The 23692-nt window shown below is 40.0% G+C and overlaps 1 protein-coding gene across 2 annotated transcripts; it reads right to left on the reverse strand.

Moving 5' to 3' along the window:
• Positions 1-2037: 2037 nt before the first annotated feature.
• On the reverse strand, positions 2038-21821 carry CEND1 (cell cycle exit and neuronal differentiation 1). 2 transcript variants are annotated; one of them, XM_058157180.1, is made up of 2 exons: positions 21667-21821; positions 2038-3438 (listed from the first exon to the last, which is right to left on the reverse strand). In XM_058157180.1, exon 2 carries the CDS (start codon positions 3243-3245, stop codon positions 2823-2825), a length of 423 nt encoding a protein of 140 aa, XP_058013163.1. In that variant the 5' UTR covers positions 3246-3438; positions 21667-21821; the 3' UTR covers positions 2038-2822. The 2 variants fall into 2 exon arrangements, with proteins under 2 accessions (XP_058013163.1, XP_058013171.1); XM_058157188.1 differs by lacking the exon at positions 21667-21821 and adding an exon at positions 6717-6927.
• Positions 21822-23692: the final 1871 nt, after the last annotated feature.

Raw genomic sequence — 23692 nt, forward strand, 5'->3', positions numbered from 1 at the left:
AAACAAACACAAATGTTTGTAATACCACATTCAAAAGCTTACATGACATTGCTTATCAAATTGAGACATAACTAGCCTTTCTATTGCAAGTTGCCCATTTCCATAAAGCACAAGTTCACTGAGCTTGGCCTACATAAATGAACACATTTTCCAGATGTCCATTGTTCAAAGCAAGAATCAGGAAGCATTTGCTGTGTTTATTATTGCAGGTGAAATAGACTGGAGATGTATTTGTGGAGTATACAAGGACACATGCAGCAAATTAGCCCTGTTCTGCATCACTATGGCTTCCCTAAGGATCAATTTGGGGCAGAGGCAATGATGATACACCACCACTAGATTTACCTTAAATCTCAAGACAGAAATAAGCTTGCACAGATCCACAGTTACACCATCAAATTAGATTTAGGAATATCTGTTGATGCCGTTCTTTGGGCAGAATAGATTCTTCCTTCCTCACCCTTTCCTGCTCCAGACTGTTATCAATTGCTCCAGAATAGTTTGGGAACATGTATTAGAGGCAAGCAAGAGAAAAGTTCTTTTGTACGTGCAACAGTCCATCAATCAAAGGGGTTCCTTACAAGCACAAGACGGATTATTATACATTCATCAATTAGCTACATGTATGTTTGTTTATTGAAAGGAAATCTTGGTTTTGGCTACTGTACAATGGAATGCAAGTGGCACAAACACAGACACTTCGTGTGAATGCAGGTGTGCAAATAAATGGTTGCATTCTGCTTTTCTACAAAGAATACAGGTTTTGTAGCTTTACAAAAATTATAATGTAATATATACATATTCTCAAATAAGGCAGGGTTAGGAAAGCTTGTACACATATACACAAGAATACAGGTTTTCAGACCGGGGGTGGGCAGGTTCTGAAAAATTATTCAGAACAGTGGAGTATCATGATATTAAACAATGACTGCCAGTGAATGATTCCCTTATAGACCTAACCTATAAGATCACAGCCATAAATGCAAGAGAGAGATGATTAATTGTTGCTTAGGTCAGTATTTCTCAATTTTGGTAACTCTTGAGATGTATGGACTTCAACTCCCAGAATCCTCCCTCAACCAGCCATGTTGAGGTACACAGATCTTAAAATCGCCAAGGTTGAGAAACACTGGCCTAGGCATTACTATCATTTTATTATACTTTTGGATTTATAGTTTGTGACTTTAAAGTGAGTAGGGCTAAATATACAAAGAAATCTAGTGTATAGGTTAGTTTCTGAACATGATGAGATGAAAGCATGATACACACACACACACACACACACACACACCCCACAAATATCGATCTTTTACTAAACATGATCTAATTAGTATAGGTGTGTTGTATAATTCATACACACACACACACACCCGTTTCACACTGGCATGGTCCAAGCAGGAAAAAAATCTACTAAATAAGGGATGGTCATTCAGTCATCTTACGTTATAACCAATGCTCCAGTGTCCAGATTTTTTCTGTCAGGGAAGTATCTTTAGTATACATACCAAAGACAAATAACTGTTTTCCCTCCCCGCCCCACATCTGATTTTAATTATTTCAAGAAGACCACTAACACAAGAAGACTATTTCAAATCAGGAAATTTCCTCTCATCTTCAGCATCACAGTTCAAATGTTGTGGGGGGGGAAATGGCTCCTGTGAATCAGTCTTTGTTATTTCTTTGCATAATTTCCAATGAAATACATGGGGCCTATATCATTCTTCTGGTATATCTTGAATTAAAGCTATAAAATGTTGAAATGAATATCATCCATTGGGTTCAAATTCTTGCATTTGGGCAGTTATTCCATATGCAGATTTTCTTAAATCCATATTCCAGATGAAATATAATATACACGCTTACGCTTTTGGTGTTTGTTGGTTTTCTTGACTCCCTTTCATAGCACAAACAGGTATGTAACTTTATATGGAGAAGCTTCAGCATTTGTTCAAAATCCATATGCACAGATGGATTCAACTTCCCAAAATTTTAAATAGATAAATATTTAGATTTAAATATCTGGTTGTTTTTTTAAAAAAAAAACTTTTTAAAAGGTATCTAAATTCTACAAAGGGTACTTGGCCAATTCATAGCCAGTATTGCATTTAACATGCATTTAAATGGTAGAGAAAGACTACTTTACTATGTTCCAAAGCTATTCCAATCAATGGCTAAACTATATTTAGTACCGTGCTTTGTAGACATTGTGTGACAGATGGTGAGCCAAGATGTTGCCTTCTGGGCTTTAGTTAGTAATATCAGTAGGCTAAGCTTGCTTCTTGAACTCTGATAGCTTCTCCTATTCTGAAGAGAACTTTGTAATTTAGGGTGAGAGTATACTTCGATGCTCTGACAATGAACCAAAATAGATAAATACTGGATGGGATCACGTGGTCTTCAGATTCGTGAAAATGCTGCCTTTTTTATGCATCTTTGAAAGTATTTCAGTGAGCTGGATACAGGATACTAGATGAGTCCTCTTCAAGAGAAAGTGTTTATTTCATCTGCTCTTCCATGGCCCAACTAAAAGCAAAGGATTCTGAAAATGACGCTGGAACCAAGTTTACAGCTGACCAAAAAGTGGGATGGGGAGGAGTTATGGAAAGAAAACACAAAATAGCATCTATTGACCAGGAAACACAAATCTGGTTGTTGTTTTTTTCAGGACCCTGGCATACTAACCTTAAGCAAGACCTACTTATCTCTCTCTTGCTATATACTGCATATTTATAAGTATGTATAGAAGTGATTGCATGCACTGATGTCAAAAGGAACAGTACACAACCCAGGGGAAATTCTGTTCCCTGTATTCCTTAGGTTTCCTATTTTTTCCGAGCTAAGATGGCTACTCCTATGATCACAGCTATGGCAGCTACTGCTGCCCCTCCGAAGATGAGCAGGGGCTTTATGTTCTCAAACATGGCGCTCCCTGGCGACTCTTCTGCACTGTTCTCTTTATGCTCGGAGTTGGCAGGATGGGCAGTTGCCTCAGGCCGCTCGGCTCCTGGCACTGCGGTAGGCTTCAGGTTGCTGTGGTCATTCAGCATGGCTGCCTCGCTGGGTGCTGTGGCCCCCTTTTTTGCAGGGGTGGTGGCAGCAGGAGCTGGCTGCTCCTTGGGTGCTTCTTTCTTATCAGTGCTTGCCGTAGGCCCAGAATGAGGTTTCTCAGACTTTGCTGAGCTAGCAGTCTTGGTATCAGTCTTGTTTCCACTTCGGGTGCTTTCTTTAGACTCCATTCTGCTCATGAGAGTGGCAATATCACCTATACTCAGCACAAACCAAAGCAGAAGGATGTGAAGCCGGCTGCTGAGATGGCTCTCTTCCTTTGGCCCAAAGAGAGGACCTGCCTCTCACTTCTGGACCTTGGGATAGCTGCTGCTCTGTCTCTCCAAAAGGTGTGTTGCTCAAAGGATATCTTGCTTGAACATAGTATAATTCCTGCAAGATCAAGCAGAAACACATAGGTCAGAATATACAGTAAAACCCATATAAAGAAACACTATTCACACTTTGCATTTGGACATGATTTTTCATTATTTCACTTTGTACTATGGCATTTTTATGCTATGCAACTTCATGGTGATACGGCTGCTGTTACAACAAACTGAGTTACACACTTAACATTTTTCCCATTAACAGTATTATGTCTTTGCACAATATTCACTCTTCTTTTTCCAAGCCCTGGACCATAATTAGAGCCTTCCACTTCAGTCTTCTGCATAATCTTTGAGGGCACCTCCATGATCAATCCATAAGGTTTCCAAAGTCTTTATACTGCTAGTTTCAGATCAGGAACGTGAACCTAATAAAATGTGGATAATCACTTCCCAGTGACAGTTATTGAGAATTGGTAAGAGATAAGCAGCATACAATCCTTAAATGTGAAACTCCCCGTGGTAGCTGGATCTATTAATGAGTTTTCTCGTACAGAAGCTCTTCACTGGGCTTTGAAACTCTGATGGCTCAGGAGGACCTAATAGTGCAAATTGCTCACAAATAATATTCCTGATCCATAAACATGTCAGTTCCTATCCCAGGCTTCCTTAACTTAGGGTATCTTCAAGCACGTAAGATTTTGGTTTTCAAAATTCTCAGCAATCGTCATGTTGATAGGGAACTCGGAAAGTAGACATTCATATATCTGGGAGAGAAACTAGACTGGGGAAATAGCATATTATTATTATTATTATTATTATTATCATTATTACTACTACTACTACTACTACTACTACTACTACTACTACTACTATTCATTGCACAATCAGCCAGATGTTCAGACTGGGTTTGGCATTTTTGTCTACCTATCGAGTCCTTATCAAGGACCTGGGATAGGTAGATCTGGATGTTTGATGTTGTTGTTATTTTTTATCCACTTTATACAAAGACACAGCTCTATGTCTGTACAGAAGTCTGTAATGTTGGGAAAGGTGGGAAGAAAGAGAAGAAGAGGATGATCAGTAGCAAGGTGGACAGACTCAGTTGCAACGATGATGGAAATTTGGAAAATCTGAAAGATCATGTTGGATGATCCTGTAGAAAATCTATTTGTGTAGTCAGTGAGAGCTGACACATAGATAGCATATCACTCTAGCTTTCTATTTGTATAATATGCTATATGAACATAGAGATGTTCAGCAGATGAACTAGCTAATGTATACATGCCTACATACCTAATGGCATTAAGAGTTGTAAACCTAATCTTGCATTGCTTCTTCTCCGGCAACATTACACTACTAACCAGAGCATACAAAACATTTGCTAGACCAATTCTTGATTACAGCTCATCTGTCTGGAACCCACACTGCATATCGGACATTAATACAATTGAACGTGTCCAGAAATATTTCACAAGAAGAGTCCTCCACTCCTCTGATCGCAAAAAAATACCTTATGCCACCAGACTTGAAATTCTGGGTTTAGAACATTTAGAACTACACCGCCTTCAGCATGACCTGAGCATAACTCATAAAATCATCTGCTACAATGTCCTTCCTGACTACTTCAGCTTCAACCACAACAATACACGAGCACACAATAGATTCAAACTTAAAGTGAACCGCTCCAATCTCGATTGTAGAAAATATGACTTCAGTAACAGAGTTGTTAATGCCTAGAATGCACTACCTGATTCCGTGGTCTCATCCCAAAATCCCCAAAACTTTAACCTAAGTCTACTGTTGACCTCACCCCATTCCTAAGAGGTCTGTAAGGGGCGTGCATAAGAGCACCAGCGTGCCTACCATTCCTGTCCTAATGTGCCCTTTAGTTGTATTCATTTTATGTATTCATTTCATGCTTATACTTATAGATTATTTAATATGTATTTGATTAAATAAATAAATAAATAAATAAATAAATACCAACTCTTCCATAAACTTCTTTCCTTTTGATCTATTGAGTAAGCAGTAAAACCTGGAAATGGTCATTTTCAATGCATATTCTAGCATGCTCTTTTAATATGCTTCACATCATAATTTGTTTAACAAACTAAAGTCTATTTTGCAGAACAGCAAAAAAAATTATTATTTTTTTAAATCTAAAATTGCTTTGCTTTTATAACTCAGTGAATTGTATTGTAAAAAGGAAGGGCTAGGATTTTTTATTGTTTTGAGATTATTTCTATGATTTAGGTATTAAAATTCAGGTATTTTAAAGACAATAGTATTGGAAATATAATATAGGGAACTTTATTTCTCTGACTTACTATAGGTATTAAAGTTCAGGTATTTTAAAGAGAATAGTAGTGCAAATATAATATAAGGAACTTTATTTCTCTGACTTACAATAGGTATTAAAGTTCAGGTATTTTAAAGAGAATAGTAGTGCAAATGTAATATAGGGAGTTTTGATGATTGTTTAGAAAATGCAATATGAGGCCAAAAGATTATGGATAAAATCACACAGCCTAAATAGTATACTTCAAAGCATACTTACAATCCCTTTTTCCATTTTAGCAATCTGTTTGTATCAATAAATTGTTTATAATGGGCTCAGAATAGCCTGTATTTAGTTTAAAAGCCAAACAAAAAAGGCTATGACTTAATACCAAATTTTGTAATTGAAAGGATAAGATTTACTCAGGCAAAACTAGAGAAGCCTTAAGTTTGGTCCATCAATGTATTTTAGGATGACTGAACAGTAGAAATAATTCCTTACATGTTCAGGTAAATGTTTGTGAATACCATTCACATACAGTAGTCTTTAAGCATCAGTTCAGTTCATGCATTCAACTGCACGTGATGAAAAAATAGTGGTTCATATCATTAAGTTCTTAGAGTAAATAAAATCACCAAAATCTATGAACATGTCTTTGGGGCAGGGGTGTCAAACTTACGGCCCACAGGCCAAATGCATCACGCGCTGGCCATGCCTACGCCCAGTTTAGCGAAGCGGGAAAAGTCACGACACGTCATGTGACGACACCGTGATGTGAGTTTGATACCTCTGCTCTGGGGCATAACATGTCAATCATCACAGCGCAAACTGCCAGAATCATTGGCTCACCAATGACTACCCAAAACTAATTTAATGCTTGTTAAACTCTTTCTATAGAGCTATAACAGAACACAATTTAAACTGTACAAAGGTTGATTTTCCAAGGAGTCTACTTTTCTCCGTGCCTGGGCAAAAGATGAAACTAAACCATTTCTATTTTGTATCAAGTTCAACTGACTTCTCTCTGCATTTCTTAATTATGGAAGAAGTAGAGCTGGTACCTGGAATGGATTTTTAACTATGGTACAGAACTTGTCTTCCCTCCACCTGCCATGATTCCTCTTTTGGTCAATCTCTTTCCATGTTTCAGATTGACTGGCAAGCAATTCACACTTGTTCTCCACTGCTTCAACATCCAGTACTGACGAGAGAACTCATAAAACAGGGCTTGCAAAGCCAGCCATACCCTGTTTCCTTTTATTTAGTATTCTGCAATAATATTCACTTTTGCCATTGAGTTCTATTAAACTTCCTGCAAAAAGGAAAAAGCAGAGCTTACAAAACAGATAATTAAAAAGGAAAAAAAATAAAATAAACAAACCCAGTGGAATGCTATCTTCACCATGAAGACTATTTTTAAAGATGTGTACAGCCAAAGAAGCACCTAGTTAAGAGACACAAGGGACATATAGGAGAATCACTTGAGACTTTCAAGAAGAGATTGGGCTGCCATTTGTCCGAAATGGTGTAAGGTCTCCTGCTTGGCAGGGGTGTGTGTGGACTAGATGACCTACAAGGTCCCTTCCAACTCTGAGCAATCCTGTTCAGCACAAAGAAGAATAATTCTTCCCTGCTTTTCCTTAAATCATGTCAATTGACCCTATTCAATTCCAGCTTCTTCTTTGATGGGGATGTTATTCTGCATTCAAAGGGCTAGAGCTCTCCCAGTGATTCAAGTCTTCATCTCATCCCTATTCTTATAAATCCTTCCTTTCCAAGAAGAATAGAAATGAAGCATTTTTTTATTTTTGATCCCACTGTTGAAACGCAGTTACCCTGCAACAAATGGATGACTCATTCTATTTTTCTTATAGATTTGTTGTGAATAAACATTTCTTCTACAAATATTGTCCTCTGTGTCCAATACTTGTTTTCTCTCTAAAATATACTAGATTAACAACAGGGATATACACTGTTCCAAACAGCTACTTTCAGCCTGCATTTTGGTATTTAATTCAAGTTGCTTCAATCTTTGACCAGGGCGTTATATCAGGCACAACTCCTTAACATAGCAGAAGTCAAACAGGATAGGAACTTTGGACTCCATTAATTGAGGATTTGTTTAAGATTCCATTTGTCAACTTGATTTAATTGAAATCAAACAATATTATTATTTCAATATCCGATAAAGCACTAGAAAACTGATCCCTTTGATCACTTAATCAACCTGCTCCCGCATCTTGGTATTCATAGGCAACGTAAAAATCACAATTGGTTGGGTTTTCTTTTTTTTTGCAGATACTGCTAGGTTTATCACATTCAGTCATACTTTCTACCCAGGATTTGCTGAATAAGCCACAAAGGGCAGATTTATAGTTAAGCCATAAACCATGGCTTACAAGGTACAGTAGATGGATTTGACAGTTTGACAGTTGAGGAGAAAGTTGAAGCCACTCACTGATTATGTTAGCTGTCCCCAATCTGTTCCTCTTTAGGGTTCTAACATTTCATACCCAGGACAAGAATAAAAAATGCTGTGGGGATTTAAGTATTGAATCAAGGAGATTAAATTTATTAGTCCTGTATGTTGTACAATTACTTGTATAAGCACTTCATCTAACAGACCAACTATCTCCTGTGTTTTTAGTCTGAAAATCAAAAATCAGAGGTTATTAATTTTATTGGGATTTTTTTTAATGTCACAGAAGACTATGTAGGCTTTCAGGTTTTCTAGAACTCTTCATCCATCAAAATGGCAAAGAAATGGGATGCATTCTACTTGATGAGGAAAATCCTTTTATATACCGGTATGTATTAATGATTAGGCTTACTACATCAGAACTGTAAAACTGACCCACCTAGTGGTCATCTGAAGTGTTGCAAACCTGATATGGCAGAATTGCTATTGGCTTTGTGTTTTCAGGATTCTCTGCCCCTGGAGGTTAGGTATGACCCGAAGTTAACAATCTGCAACACTAATTAGATATTCCTTCTTCAGGACGATGCTGAGCTGAAGGTTTCGTGGTTTAAACATTTGGCTCTGGGGAGCTTCTTATTTCTTTCTTGTGCTCTGCTTTTCCTTTTTTCCTTTTCTGACATCTTACCTAATGAAATCTTCCACATGCTTGGAAGCAATCAAGTTATTGCCAACTCTGCTCAGTCAACATGGCTATAACTGTTCATTATGCATGCCTATTATATTCTTTTCCTGTTTTCCTGCCTGGGTCTCTTTTCCTCTCCTTTTATTTGTCATAAATGAATATGTACTGTACTGTTAAATATAGTGAAGTTTACAGAAACATTGCTAAAAATGTTTTTCAATAAATACAGTCAAGTACCTGTATTAGAAATGCTAGTATGGTAATTCTGACTAAAATTAAATAATCTATTGTATTTAAATTTCATTTAAAGTTAATTAAGTAAAACAGCTGACAATGAAATCAGAATAAAAATCATTGCCTGTTAAGGTGTACATCACCAGAAATAATCCAGTAGAAATGTACAGGTGAAGAGCCAGAATGTCAAAGGCATTATAATGTACAAATGTTGTACGATTTTGCAATAATGGAAGAAGAGATGCTCATGATGCAAAACCATCATCATGGTTTCTACTGGGTGCCTCTGCATGTAGCCCTGCAGATACAGACCTAATTCACACATGGTGCTAAACCATCGCTTTAATTTTCTTTTGTTGAATTAGCTGCAACTGCCTATATTCTTGGAACACACTAATCCAAAACCAAACCATGTTCTCAGCTCAGCTTGTTTGACCAAGATTCCAGTTTCAGCCAGGATCAAAATGTATAATCTTACATCTATGGAGACCACTGTGTAAACCTACCAATGGAAAAGTCAGTTTTTGATCAATTGGTCAACTGACTGATTGCATAACATCAAATCAGTGTGAGAGGGTCAGTGACAACTCTCTTGGCTCTTTCTCGCATATGGCTTTAAAGGTAAAGGTTCCCACACACACCCGTGCTAGTCGTTTCCGGCTGTAGGGATGGTGCTCATCTCCGTTTCTAAGCCAAAGAGCCAGTGCTTTCCGAAGAAGTCTCTGCAGTCATGTGGCTGGCTTGACTAAACGCTGAAGGCACACGGAGCACTGTTACCTCCCCACCAAAGTGGTCCCTATTTTTCTACTTGTATTTTTTATGTGCTTTCAAACTGCTAGGTTGGCAGAAGCTGGGACAAGTAACGGGAGCTCACTCCGTTATGTGGCACTAGGGATTCGAACCTCTGAACTGCCGACCTTCTGATCGACAAGCTCAGTGTCTTAGCCAGAGCCACCACCACATCCCTGCATACTGCTTATTACATGTTTTAAAGGAAATTTAATTATAAAACTCAGAAGATGACATGCTTCAAATAAACGTAAGGGCCAGCCTTCAGCATCTCCTTTATTTCCCAGAATTTCTTTGGAATGGGATTTCTTCCCAAATGGGTCCCATTACCTTTGTTAGAAAATGAAAATGTTGGCCAATGGGAGAGGACGGGAAATGACAGGTCACGTGCAGGTAAATTGGTACTTTGTAACTGACTGTAGTCCCTGTGAAAATCCATGTTGTGAACAGGCCACTCCTCCCACCAACTTTTTTGCTGGAGTAACCATGATGCATCTGCAGAGTTCCACAATAGCTTCCAAATATTAGGCCTTTAAGTTTACATGAAGTGTAGCCTTAGTTTTTAATTCAAGCTCAGAAGTACCTTGAATAATTCAAGTACCTTTCCAGAAAAAGTCTGAAATGTGAAAAGCACCTCCACCCTCTTCGTTTTCCAATGATGCCATTGATTCAAATGTACACAATGGCTATTTTCACACTTGTCCAGCTGATTCAGTTTTCTCTGATTAACTTGGTCTAGGGAAGAGCCATTTTCTAAATCCCCCTCCAGGGCTCATAGGGGCTGTCAATTCCATTTATCCCGATCTAGCAGTTTTAAAACACAAAGGGTCAATTGAGATTAATGCAATTGCTGATGGGTTTATACAGCATTTGCCCATATCTTCCCCATTTTGCTACTTTTCACAGCTGTTCATATCATTATGAGGGATTTCTATATGCAAATAGAGAAGGAATTCCTAGAGATGCTTTGCAAGCCATTGAGGACAATTTGCAACTAAAATTATCTCTGGGCTAGATTCAAGATATTTATACCCCCTTATTATCCAATTAAGTGTGTGATGTGAACAGGGCCTTGACAGCATTGTTGTTAAAGAACACACATAACTTATATGTACATTTGTGCTTACATTGGAAATATTTCATGTACGGAAGTTATATAATGAGTGAAGCAGCCTTCAGGATCCCATTTAGTTGGGCAGCACCTGGAGAAATATTTTTGCAAACGTATTTTTTCAGTTAAGCATTGATCATGTGTTTAATTTCTCAAACCATTAGTTTTTCCTTCTCCCAAATGATCTCCCCTCCTTTGGAATTATGACACAGTCCATAGTCAAATTTTAGCAATTGCTTCTACAAGGAGCAGCCTCCTCAGAAGACAGAAACCTTGCCCTCTAAATTTGACCAAACATGCTGAAACCCAGCCTGTACTGGCCCTATGGAAGTTACTTGAACCACTCAATCTGACAGTGTGGGGAAAAAGCTTCTTTCCTTAATTATGCCAAATATTGGCTCTGCAGAACAAAATTAAATCAGAAAAACTAACTGCTCCCTGTTTGTCTTTCCCAAAAGCGATTACCCAGTAAAAGTATACTCCGTCTTGCCCAAAGAATAATTCCTCACAGATGAAAAACTATCATGTTGGGGGAAGCATTCAATCTCGATATCCTATTTTTCAGTGATCTCAAGTTGGTACATCTTGAGATCCATGGTACGTCAAATGCAAACAGGAAAAATCCCCTCAGTAACCAAGAATAAAAAATATTGTTTGAGTTCATTCATTGATAAAATAATCCGCTGTTCCATGAAAGGATGGAGCACATCGCTTGTAAAATGCAGAAAGAAAATCAGCAAAGAGTAACACAGTTTGTATTCAGACATTATGCCAAGCCAAAACTAAATAATGTAAATTACAAGAAAATGCAGCAGAAATAGGCAACTTAATTTTTATCTGTAAACCATGATAATGGTATCACATTAAATATATCCTGGTGCTTAAACCTAAAGCTTATAAACTATTGTTGAAGCATGAGTGATAACTATCCACACATGTGGGATGCATGCGGGAAATGAAGGGGAACTCATCAAATTTGCAGATGACACTATGCTGGCAGGAATAGGCAACACCCCAGAAGAAAAGCTCAGGATCCAAAAAGATCTTGACAGACTTGAACAATGGGCCCTATCCACCAAAATGACATTTTATGTGAAGAAAAGCAAAATTTTAGGCAGGAAAAACGAAGGTATAAGTATAGATTAGGTAAGACCTGGCTCAAAAACAGTAACTGTGAGAGGGACCTTGAAGTCCTAATGGATGATTACTTGATGAGCCAGCAGCATGCAGCCACCGCCAAAAAAGTTAATGTGACCCTGGGTTGTCTAAACAGAGGCATAGAATCAAGATCACGTGAAGTATTATTACTGCTTTATAAAGCCCTAGTAAAACCACACCTGGAATACTGCAACCAAGTCTGGTCACCATACTAGAAAAAAGATGCTGAGACTTTGGAAAAAGTTCAGAGAAGAGCAACTAAAATGATCAAAGGGCTGGGGACTAAAACATATGAAGAATGGCTGCAGGATTTGGGTTTGGCTAGTCTAGAGAAAAGAAAAATTAGGGGTGACATGATAGCAGTATTCCAATATTTGAGGGGCTGCCAGAAAGAAGAGGGGGTCAAATTGTTCTCCAAAGCATCGAAGGGCTGGACAAGAAATAATGGTTGGACACTAATAAAAGAGAGAAGCAACTTGGAATTAAGAAGAAACTTCCTAACAGTGAGGACAATTAACCAATGGAACAGCTTGCCTTCAGAAATCGTGGGCGCTCCAACACTGGATGTTTTTAAGAAGAGAGTGGACAGTCACTTGTCTGAAATTGTATAGGTTCTCCTGCTTGAGCAGGGAGATGGACTAGAAGACCTCCAAGGTCCTTCCAGCTCTATCCATTCCATTCCCCACCCCCCATATATGTAAGCTACTTAAAGTGTTGTAATAAAACATTCCCAGCAAGCTGAACTGATCCTGAGTGGCGGTAGGAGGCATCAGTCAAGGACCTGTGGCCCAGTTAACCGAATTGTTTATATTCCCTGACTGTATCTCAAAGATAGTATAGCTACCCCGTGACCTAGTAAGACAGGATAAGTAATGAGCAGACCATCTAGATGGGTTTACCTAAAACACTGCAATGTCCTGCTGTAATTTATACTGTGTTTGCCTTTGTCTTAGAAATGTAATAGGCTAAAGCTGTATATAAGCTGTGGCTCTGCTTTTACCAAGGGTTGCCCAACAAGCTGCCAATGCTTTCCTGGGAGCCCAGTGTCCACTCTCTTGTTTGCATACCTGTGTTGAATCTTCAAAGTGATTTGGTTGCTTTAGGTGAGCCATGGTTTACTTTGAAGTATGAACTCAGTCACAAACCCGCTGACTTTGAGGAACAGGACATAAAAATTATGCCATGGAAACTAAAAAGCAGAAAGGGGAAGTCAAACCCCTGTGAGTCATATTACGTCCCACAATAAAAAAGCTCCACTGAAATGGTAGTGCAAGAGCAAGAAAGTGAAGCCAAGAGGGGGGATCACTGGCACACTTGACAAGCACAGTTAAGGTCAAGAAAAGTTTCAGATGAAAATATTGCATAAATAAGTGCAGTGACTCACAGCTGCCCCAGATTTTGCTCTGTCTTTATCAATCTAAAATATTTTCTTTCATTCTCTGGAACTCTAGCCCAGAGGGAAAATAGCAGGTTTATTTCGCAGACATAATTCCTTTCTAAATTTCTACTGCACTGGAAATGCATCCTCTGAATTCCAAGAAATAAACAAACATGCAAATAAAATTATATGTAAATAAAACTTGGTAGTGGTACTTAAATACATGGGGTATAGGATTTAATCTTAAAACACTGTCTTACTTTCAATTCAGAAATAAAATTTCAAAGAGATACACAGAGGTCCTGGGCCAAATCACCCACCCATTTTGCCTAAGGAGGATGACATCCCAAGGACATGTCCACATATCTCTACTTGCATCCTGTCTCCAGATTGTCCCCCAACTGGGGCAGCCAGAGGAGAGGTGAATGTGCCAGGTTCTGTGAGTGGTGTTTTCTCCAATATCCCATTTCAAGCAATGTTATTATGGTGGGTTGATGTGCATTGTAGAGATGGGGTGAAACAATGTGCTTTGTCCCTGCAATATTCTGGCTCCAGTCACTTTCTATGGGACCTGTTGTGGTCTGCCGCCGACCGGTGGAGCTGGCAGCAGAGTTGGACAGCGAGGAGGTTGGGGAGGAACATAGGCCAGTCCTGGAGTCTGGGGAAGGCTCAGACGAGGGCTCTGCGTCAGAGGCAGAGAAGGGGCCAGGGCCATTTGGGAGTTATATGCTGCCTCCGGAGCCTCCAGAGTTGGACATCAGCGAGGCAGATGAACAGGGGCAGCCTGTTCCCAGTGCGCACATGCACAGAGCTGCCAGATGGCAAGAACAGTTAAGATAAAAGGGACGACTCGGGAGTAGGGCTTGGAGATGATTGGCCCCTCTCATAACACATAAAGGAGGAACAAAGGCACGTGAGCCTTTGCAGGAAGCAACTCTGTTCATTCTGGTCAATTTAAATTCTGAAGCTCCATTTTGACTCTGAGCTCCGTGTGGCCTTGCAAAGCTAATTGTCAATTAGGTCTTTGGCAGCATGTCAAGGAAGATAAAGGTGGGTGCTTTTCAGACTTATCCCAAAGGACTGTGGCAGACTTCTGTCGGACTCTTTACAAACTATTTGTGATTCATTACGGGCTGTGAATGAACATAATTCACAGCTGTTGAAATAAAAAGAGTAATCGTGTGCTTTTTACTGTCTCAAGAAGCCTAGGTCAGAACAGGACCATCCCTTTCAGTCTGAATCCAGGCTTCTTTGCTCATCCCTCAATCTGTTTTGGAGACAGGAACTTCAGCTTCCAAGCCATTTATTTTTACATAGGTTGGGCAACTGGTTGACCTAGAAAGTGCAAAACCTTAAAACTGACTGACCTAAGCCTGATTAGTGCATGAAATAGTGAAAGGTCTATTCTAGGCAGGGAATTCCTTTCCAATGACTCTAGAAAACAGTGAATGCTCCTGGCTTTCTCTTCTCCTGTTATAGCAATAAAAATAGCACTTAGGCTAATATACCGTTTCATAGTGCTTTACAGCCCTCTCTAAGCAGTTTTACAGAATCAGCATATTGCCCCCAATAATCTGGCTCCTCCTTTTACCCACTTTGGAAGGATGGAAGGCTGAGTCAACCTTGAGCCTGGTGAGATTTGAACTGCCAAATTGCAGGCAGCCGGCAGCTAGCAGCTAGCAGCCAGCAGAAATAACTTGCATTACTGCATTCTAAGCAATGTGCCACCACGGCTCATGCTTATCCTCTTAAAATGGTTTAAATCTCCCACAGTTCAATCCATTTCTCCAATGCTAACTTTCCACTGGCATTTCCCTACTGGCTTATGATCACTGTTCTGTTTTTTTTCCCCATAGTGGCTGAAAGCTACTAAAAAAGCCCTATTTTTATTACTGCCACCTTGTGGGTCATTATATCAGACAGTTGACGAGTTAATCCATAGTTTCAAGAATGACTGAAACAAACTAAAGGTTAAGTTGGTCTTTACTGCACAGAAGTAACATTTAAAAATATACCATATGGCCACAGCATTGTACATGCCAACTGAATGTGCCTTTTCATGTAGCATTTCAGCCCAGGGAACCACCACCATTCATGGCTTTGAATTTTGCACTTTAAATTTGTGTGGACAGATGTACAGCACACGCTTGTCCCAGGCACACAGAAAGGGTTGCCTTGAGGATAGCAAGAAATAGTGTGGCATGCATTTCCTGCTGCTTTCTTGGTGGGAGGGGAACAACTATGCAGCTGTATCAATATGGCCTCAGTGGGATGAGGTGGTTCTTGATACTAAGTGACCTAAACTAATAAAAATCTAGCCCGAGTCTGTTTACATAGCAGCCTTCCCTAATCTGATGCGTAGGCTCAGATATGTAGGACTTCACTCCCATCAACTTCAGTAAGCATGGCCAGTATAAAGGACACCATATTGAAAAGGGTTGATCTGAATTCTGGCTGAATTCACTCATTGTATTTTATTTTATTTATTTATTTGTCAATCCTCTGGTGGCTCAGACTGCTAAGACAGTCTGTTATTAATAGCAGCTGCTTGCAATTACTGCAGGTTCAAGTCCCACCAGGCCCAAGGTTGACTCAGCCTTCCATCCTTTATAAGGTAGGTAAAATGAGGACCCAGATTGTTGGGGGCAATAAGTTGACTTTGTATATAATATACAAATGGATGAAGACTATTGCTTGACATAGTGTAAGCCACCCTGAGTCTTCGGAGAAGGGCAGGATATAAATGCAAATTTAAAAAAAATCATATATAAGATAACAGGTAAAAGTATAAACGTAATTTGGATACATGAAAAGATTAAGTGAAAAGGATATTAGGACAGGGACAGTAGGCATGCAGGTGTACTTATGCACGCCCCTTACAGACCCCTTAGAAATGGGGTGAGGTCAACAGTAGACAGTTTAAGCTTAAAGTTTTGGGGTTTGGGGAAGAAACTACAGAGTCAGGTAGGGCATTCCAGGCATTGACCATTCTGTTACTGAAGTCATATTTTCTGCAATCAAGTTTGGAGTGGTTTACCTTGAGTTTGTATCTATTATTTGCTCATTTATTGTTATGGTTGAAGCTGAAGTAGTCATTGACAGGTAGGACATTGTGGTAGATAATTTTATGTATTATGCTTAGGTCAGACTGAAGTCGGCATAGTTCTAAGTTGTCTAAACCTAAAATTTGAAGTCTGATGGAATAAGGTATTTTATTGCGGGTAGAGGTGGAGGACTCTTTTCCGTAAATTATCTCTGGACTCTCTCGATCGTATTTATGTCCGATATGCAGTGTGGGTTCCAGACAGATGAGCTGTATTCAAGAATTGGTCTAGCAAATGTTTTGTATGCTCTAGTTAGTAGTACAATATTACCAGAGAAGAAGCTACGCAAGATTAGGTTAACATCTCTTAGTGCCTCTTTTGCAATGTTGTTACAATGGACTCTGGCGCTCAGATATGTAGGACTTCACTCCCATCAACTTCAGTAAGCATGGCCAGTATAAAGGACACCATATTGAAAAGGGTTGATCTGAATTCTGGCTGAATTCACTCATTGTATTTTATTTTATTTATTTATTTGTCAATCCTCTGGTGGCTCAGACTGCTAAGACAGTCTGTTATTAATAGCAGCTGCTTGCAATTACTGCAGGTTCAAGTCCCACCAGGCCCAAGGTTGACTCAGCCTTCCATCCTTTATAAGGTAGGTAAAATGAGGACCCAGATTGTTGGGGGCAATAAGTTGACTTTGTATATAATATACAAATGGATGAAGACTATTGCTTGACATAGTGTAAGCCACCCTGAGTCTTCGGAGAAGGGCAGGATATAAATGCAAATTTAAAAAAAATCATATATAAGATAACAGGTAAAAGTATAAACGTAATTTGGATACATGAAAAGATTAAGTGAAAAGGATATTAGGACAGGGACAGTAGGCATGCAGGTGTACTTATGCACGCCCCTTACAGACCCCTTAGAAATGGGGTGAGGTCAACAGTAGACAGTTTAAGCTTAAAGTTTTGGGGTTTGGGGAAGAAACTACAGAGTCAGGTAGGGCATTCCAGGCATTGACCATTCTGTTACTGAAGTCATATTTTCTGCAATCAAGTTTGGAGTGGTTTACCTTGAGTTTGTGTCTATTATTTGCTCATGTATTGTTATGGTTGAAGCTGAAGTAGTCATTGACAGGTAGGACATTGTGGTAGATAATTTTATGTATTATGCTTAGGTCAGACTGAAGTCGGCATAGTTCTAAGTTGTCTAAACCTAAAATTTGAAGTCTGATGGAATAAGGTATTTTATTGCGGGTAGAGGAGTGGAGGACTCTTTTCCGTAAAATATCTCTGGACTCTCTCGATCGTATTTATGTCCGATATGCAGTGTGGGTTCCAGACAGATGAGCTGTATTCAAGAATTGGTCTAGCAAATGTTTTGTATGCTCTAGTTAGTAGTACAATATTACCAGAGAAGAAGCTACGCAAGATTAGGTTAACATCTCTTAGTGCCTCTTTTGCAATGTTGTTACAATGGACTCTGGCGCTTAGATTTTTAGAAATGAGTACTCCAAGGTCCTTGACAGAGTGAGGATCATGTATTAAGCTGTAATATTGCTGGTTTGATTTTGGCCTAATGTGCCACTGCATTCAGCCATTATAATTTACAAATGATAGGTTTACAACATAAGAAACTTGTGCAAACCCAGCCTATTATGATTTTGTGGCCGTCCTTAGTTTCTTAAGTTACCAAACAGCTGAGAAATGCCTTTGGTTTGGTCAGATGGAAGTTGAATGCCAATGGTTCCTATTTTCATATCCTTCCCTGAACTGCATGTATTCCTTCTAGCCAATTCACAATCAAGAACTCATTTATATATAGAAATCTTGTCTCAAGGTCCAGCCTTTGGCTCATAGATTAATATCTTGGCAGGTTGAGCCACTGCATGTTAAAATTACAATTTGTGTGAAAAGAAGATATGCAATAAATACCACTCAATAAGACTGTTGATGCTTTAGGATGCCAATACTCTTATATTCTCTCTTAGCTACAAGTGAAAGAGCAAGAAGTAGTAGTATACTATATAGTGTATAGAGGAATACAAGAGTCAAATGGGTGCTGATCTCCCCTGAGTTGTATTGCTTGCAACAAAGTAATTTTCACTACCCATTTAAGTAGATTTACCTCATGCTGTTATTTGGGGTTAATGTTTAACTATCTCCTAAACATTGTACAGAGAGAGGCACAGTTTAAATGCAGAAAGCTACTACTGTATTAACATTCCAGGTGTGACAAAGTTGATTATGGAATCTATAGTTTAGAATTCTATCAGCCACTATAATGACATTTTAGAGGGGGGAATTCCTTTGTTAAATTCAGGAATTCAGAGCACCATAAAGAAAGAACAAAGCCTTCAGTGTTGTGACACTGAACAGTAACTCTGCAGAGTGATAGCTTTCCCTCCCTCATCAATATTTCTAGTAACTAGCTTCTTCTGTTTCCATCTGACTAAATTCCAAACAATGCAGTGGCCCAGATGTCACCAGAAATTCCTCTGTTCACTCTGTCAGGTGAAAGCAAAGACTGGGCAGGATCTCACAAGATATCTTTCATAGGCACCAGTCCAAAGCTACTGTGTCGCACTGGAAATTCAAGAAGCCACTGCAGAGAAAGATCCTGACTCAGCTTGAAGCAACGACCTTTAACAAATAATAGCACACAATCAGTGGGAGGGCCTAGATTCAACAGCCTTTTCCTGCCCCATTCCCCTGTGGAAACCGCGAGGCATGTAGTGGAAATTGTTCATCTCTAAGCTACTTAGCACCAGATGCTTTCTGAGATGGATGATTTATTCTCAAATGATCAAGAAACAAGAGGAAAAAACAAGGAGAGCAAAATTGTCTTCCTGTTGCAGTGAGCTTTCAGTCAACAATCTGGCTAAAAAGAACTGAATGCTAGAGCAATTAAGCTTGCCAGGGATGGTAGTGGCAGAATGCCAGGAAGGTGGGTGGTGGCAAAGGGAAGCTGCTGCCAAAGAATGCCTGGCTTCTATATGAGTCGTGACATTTCCAAGCCGCACCTATAGCAAGGAGATTTCAAAGCATCCTCCAGATGTGAGAACAGGTTCCAACTAGCTAATCATGAGGAAGGCCTCCAGAGAAACCAGCTGATTTCAATCCATGTATTTCTTAATCACTCCAAAAGCATCACCCATGAGAGGTGGGGGAAAAAGGTGAATAGTCCAATCTTTGGTACCCTCTGCAAAATAAATTACAACATTGAATGCAAACCACAGTCATAGAAAAGAATAATCTAGTACCTTATTCACATAATTATGAAATAAAGCTGTCCAATAGAAAATCCAAAAACTATCCTGTGAAAATTAGATACTCCCTCCCCCAAATTAAAATCTATGTTCCATGTACATCAAATGAAAGGAACTTGAGTGCACTTTTTTATTGACCAGGTTGTGGATTTGGGATGAAACTATTTTCTTGACTGTACTGGGTATATATGTATAGTTTGGAAACCAAGAGGAACATCCAGTGTATTGTACTGGAATTCTATTTCAATCTCAAAGAAATCACAGCCCTCCTAAAGAAAGGGTCTGTAGCAGAAATTTTAGTCTAAGCACATGTTCTTATGCTCTGTTAAATAAAAACTTTCCAAATGCATAGATTTCTCAACATTTAGTTATAAACAAAACTACAGCAGCTGTAGTTTGTGAAAAAATATTTATTTGCTTATTTATTACTGATATTTTTTAATGCAGCTCTAATCCAAACAGCTCTGAGCACTGTTCTTCGGCCTTCTCAGGCAAGATACCACTGGAAAAGCATCCATTTCTTGTATGAAGGTTGAAAAGAAAGCTAAGCTTTTCTGGAGCCCAAATCCCAAAAACTGATATTGAATTCAATTTTTTTCCTTGGGAATTTTAAGCAATACAAGAGTGATCAAGGTAGAAGTGGTTAAAATGATAGCAGATATTAAATAAGTATTAAAGAGCATTTACCCACAGATACTACCTACAACTAATTAGTAAATTCATTTTTAGAAAGCAGCAAAGCATAGCTATTTCTTAGTTATTAGGCTTTTTTCCTTTTTCTAATAAACTCAACTGTAATTTTGGGGGAAAAAAGTTTTGATAATGCCATTTTTTCTAGCAGAAAGTATGTTTGTGTGTGTGTCTGTATATAGATGGGGAAAGAACACAGTTCTTAGATTTTAATTCCAAATGAAGAAGTTTACTTTTGATAGGATGTAAGTAATTACATTTTCTGTACAAACCAGCCTTCAGCCTTCATCACAACAAACAGAAAATTAAAAAAAAAATCAGTCACAACAAAATTGCAACAAAATGCCCTATTATTCAGAATGCTCCTTAAAATCTGAAGAGAGTTCCTATATGCTGAGACAGACCTTCATTGTAAAAGGTGCTTTTCCCCTCTTTGAAGTTGTCTGCCAAGATCCTAAATTTCTGCCTGTCCCATTCCTAATTAAGCCTAGGTATATGTTTCTGGACTATGACAGTACTCTTTAGTTGGCCTTCTATTTCTTGGAACCAGATATGTAGCATCTGTAGGTAATAACATTTTCCAAAGGGAAAACAATTATAGGACGAAATATTCCTGAGCACCCAGGGAAACCATTATGCAGAATTAGTCCTATCTGCGAATGACTAATGCAAAAGCACATGATGCTTTTCAGCCATTGAAGCCTAAGGTTAGCTTGTTCATCTCTGGCTTCTGTGCTTGCTTACACCCATAATCTGACCTTCAAGACAGACAGTAGGACACAGTATCCAGAGACACAATCTTCATTTTAATCAGGTGCCAGGATGGGGTTAACGGCCCCTCGATGACTGACACTCCTGCTGTAATCAAAATGCTTTTGTCATAGCAGCAGAGGTCCAGTGACCTCTCCTTAAGAGAAGGGCTAGCACAGATAGGCCGCAAAATCCCAGACCATTGCTAGAGGGCAGCAAAGAGATTTTTTTTAAAAAAAAGATCTTAAATATTTGCTATCATCTAACTGCCCTTCGGAGTTTTGCAGCCCTGATGTCTTCCCCATCTTTGAGCCTTGCACCCTTTCACAAACACCGCCGGAGCCCTTGCTCGGTTCTCCGGCGTGCAAAAACCATTCCCAATCCCGATTCTCCTCCCACGGCACCTTGGAAATAATATTCCATTACAGTTTGAGAGTCTTATCGCGTTTGAGAAAAGCCAGAAGAAAAGCCGTCCATACCTTCACTCCCACCTTGGGCTCCCGGCTGCTGATGTCACACCTCGCAAGCCAGATGCTCCGCAGAAAGGAGGAACGGATGGACGGGAGAGGGCGGTGGAAGCGACTGGGAGTTTCCCACAATGCCTCGCTGCGAGTCCTCTGCCTAAACCAAGGAGCCGAAGAGAGGCGGGGAAAGGGTGGAGCGAAGGGAATTGCTGAATGCGGGGCCGGAAAGCAGATGCGGTAACGTCGGTTTTAGCTCCCGGGTCGCTTCAGCTGACCTGCCCGCCGAGCAAACGGGGCTAATGGCATCAGGGTGGGAATATGCCTGCTCGGGGAGCATCGGACGATTTTTACGTGCAAAGATTGGGAAAGGACCGGCTGACTCGCCAGGATTTGATTTTGGAGGCAGATGGTGGGGCGGGGTTTTCAGATGTTCTGCTCCAAAGATTTCGGAGCAATGAGACGGCAAAGTCCTCGGGATGCGTTTGTTCTGAATAGCGCTTCTCGGCGTTAGTCAATAAGGCCGACTAAGTCAAAAGCAGAATTTTTTAATATAAAAAGTCAGCAATAAAGCCATCGGAATTAAAGATATCTATCTATCTATCTATCTATCTATCTATCTATCTATCTATCTATCTATCTATCTATCTATCTATCTATCTATCTATCTATCTATCAAAAAGGGGAGGGGAGTGTCCAAGCATAAGGCTGAAATGAGCGCACCCGAGGAAGGAGGGAAGGAAGGAAGGAAAAAAGGGAAAGTTGTGTACCGTCCCTGTTGCAAGCTGGAGGGGAAAATCCGGCCGCCCAGCGAGGCGATTCGTTTCATCCCTGGCTCAAATGTGAATCTGCTTTTGCCGGGATGGCAGTAAAATGGATTTCCGCTTCCAAATTAGAGCCATCCCCACCAGGAGTGTCCCACCTTGAAAACTTTTAAGACTTGTGGGCTTCAACTCCCAGAATTCCCCGGGCTGGCTCGGGAATTCTGGGAGTTTGAAGTCTCCAAGTCTTAAAAGTTGCCCACTCTGGATACCCTTGATCTCCACCTCCAACTTGTTTGAGGAAGCGTGCATTTATCTCGAGGTAGACCTTTACGCCAGATGATCTGCTTGTGGGATTTCACAGGGCTTGTGTTTGTGGCTGAGAAGAGGAGGAAACGGGATGGGACTGTCATCTAGTCCAGGGGTCTCCAACCTTGGTAACTTTAAGCCTGGCGGACTTCAACTCTCAGAATCCCCCAGCCAGCAAAGCTGGCTGGGGAATTCTGGGAGTTGAAGTCCACCAGGCTTAAAGTTGCCAAGGTTGGAGACCCCTGATTTAGCCACTTCTCCAACGTTGGTTCCCTTCCAGTCACTCCCCGCCTTCCTGTGTTTCACTTCTGTGGGCTGGCTTCAGGTCATGCAGACCAAAGCTTGTTGTTACAGCCTTGAAGCCTGCTTCAACACTGCACCCGCTGAAGTCCCGTTATATGCCCCCTAAATAGCGGCGTTTTATGGTATAGTCACAAGGTGACTCTGGCCTTTATTTTGTCTGGAATGGAATCAGTTTCATTATTTTCCATCCATGACGCTGAATATTTATTTATTTATTTATTTATTTATTCATATTTATATACCGCCCTATCTCCCTAAGGACTCAGGGCGGTTCACAGGCAAAATAAAAATACATATAAGATACAAAATAAAACATCAGATTAAAAAACTTATTCAACATAGCCCAATAGTTAAAAATAACAATACACACAATAAAACCCAGTTAAAACCCATATAAATTTAAAACCTAGTCCAGTCCTGCGCAGATGAATAAATATGTTTTAAGCTCGCGGCGGAAGGTTCGGAGGTCCGGAAGTTGACGAAGTCCTGGGGGGAGTTCGTTCCAGAGGGTGGGTGCCCCCACAGAGAAGGCCCTTCCCCTGGGTGTCGCCAGACGGCACTGTCTGGCTGACGGCACCCTGAGGAGTCCCTCTCTGTGAGAGCGCACGGGTCGGTGAGAGGTATTCGGTAGCAGCAGGCGGTCCCGTAGGTAGCCCGGTCCTATGCCATGG

Source organism: Ahaetulla prasina, chromosome 1 (genome assembly GCF_028640845.1).
Source record: "Ahaetulla prasina isolate Xishuangbanna chromosome 1, ASM2864084v1, whole genome shotgun sequence".
In the NCBI taxonomy this organism is placed as follows: Eukaryota; Metazoa; Chordata; class Lepidosauria; order Squamata; family Colubridae; genus Ahaetulla; species Ahaetulla prasina.

Coding starts and splice junctions, on each gene's coding strand:
- CEND1 (XM_058157180.1), bottom strand. CDS start 3,245: ATGAGCAGAATGGAGTCTAAAGAAAGCACCCGAAGTGGAAACAAGACT.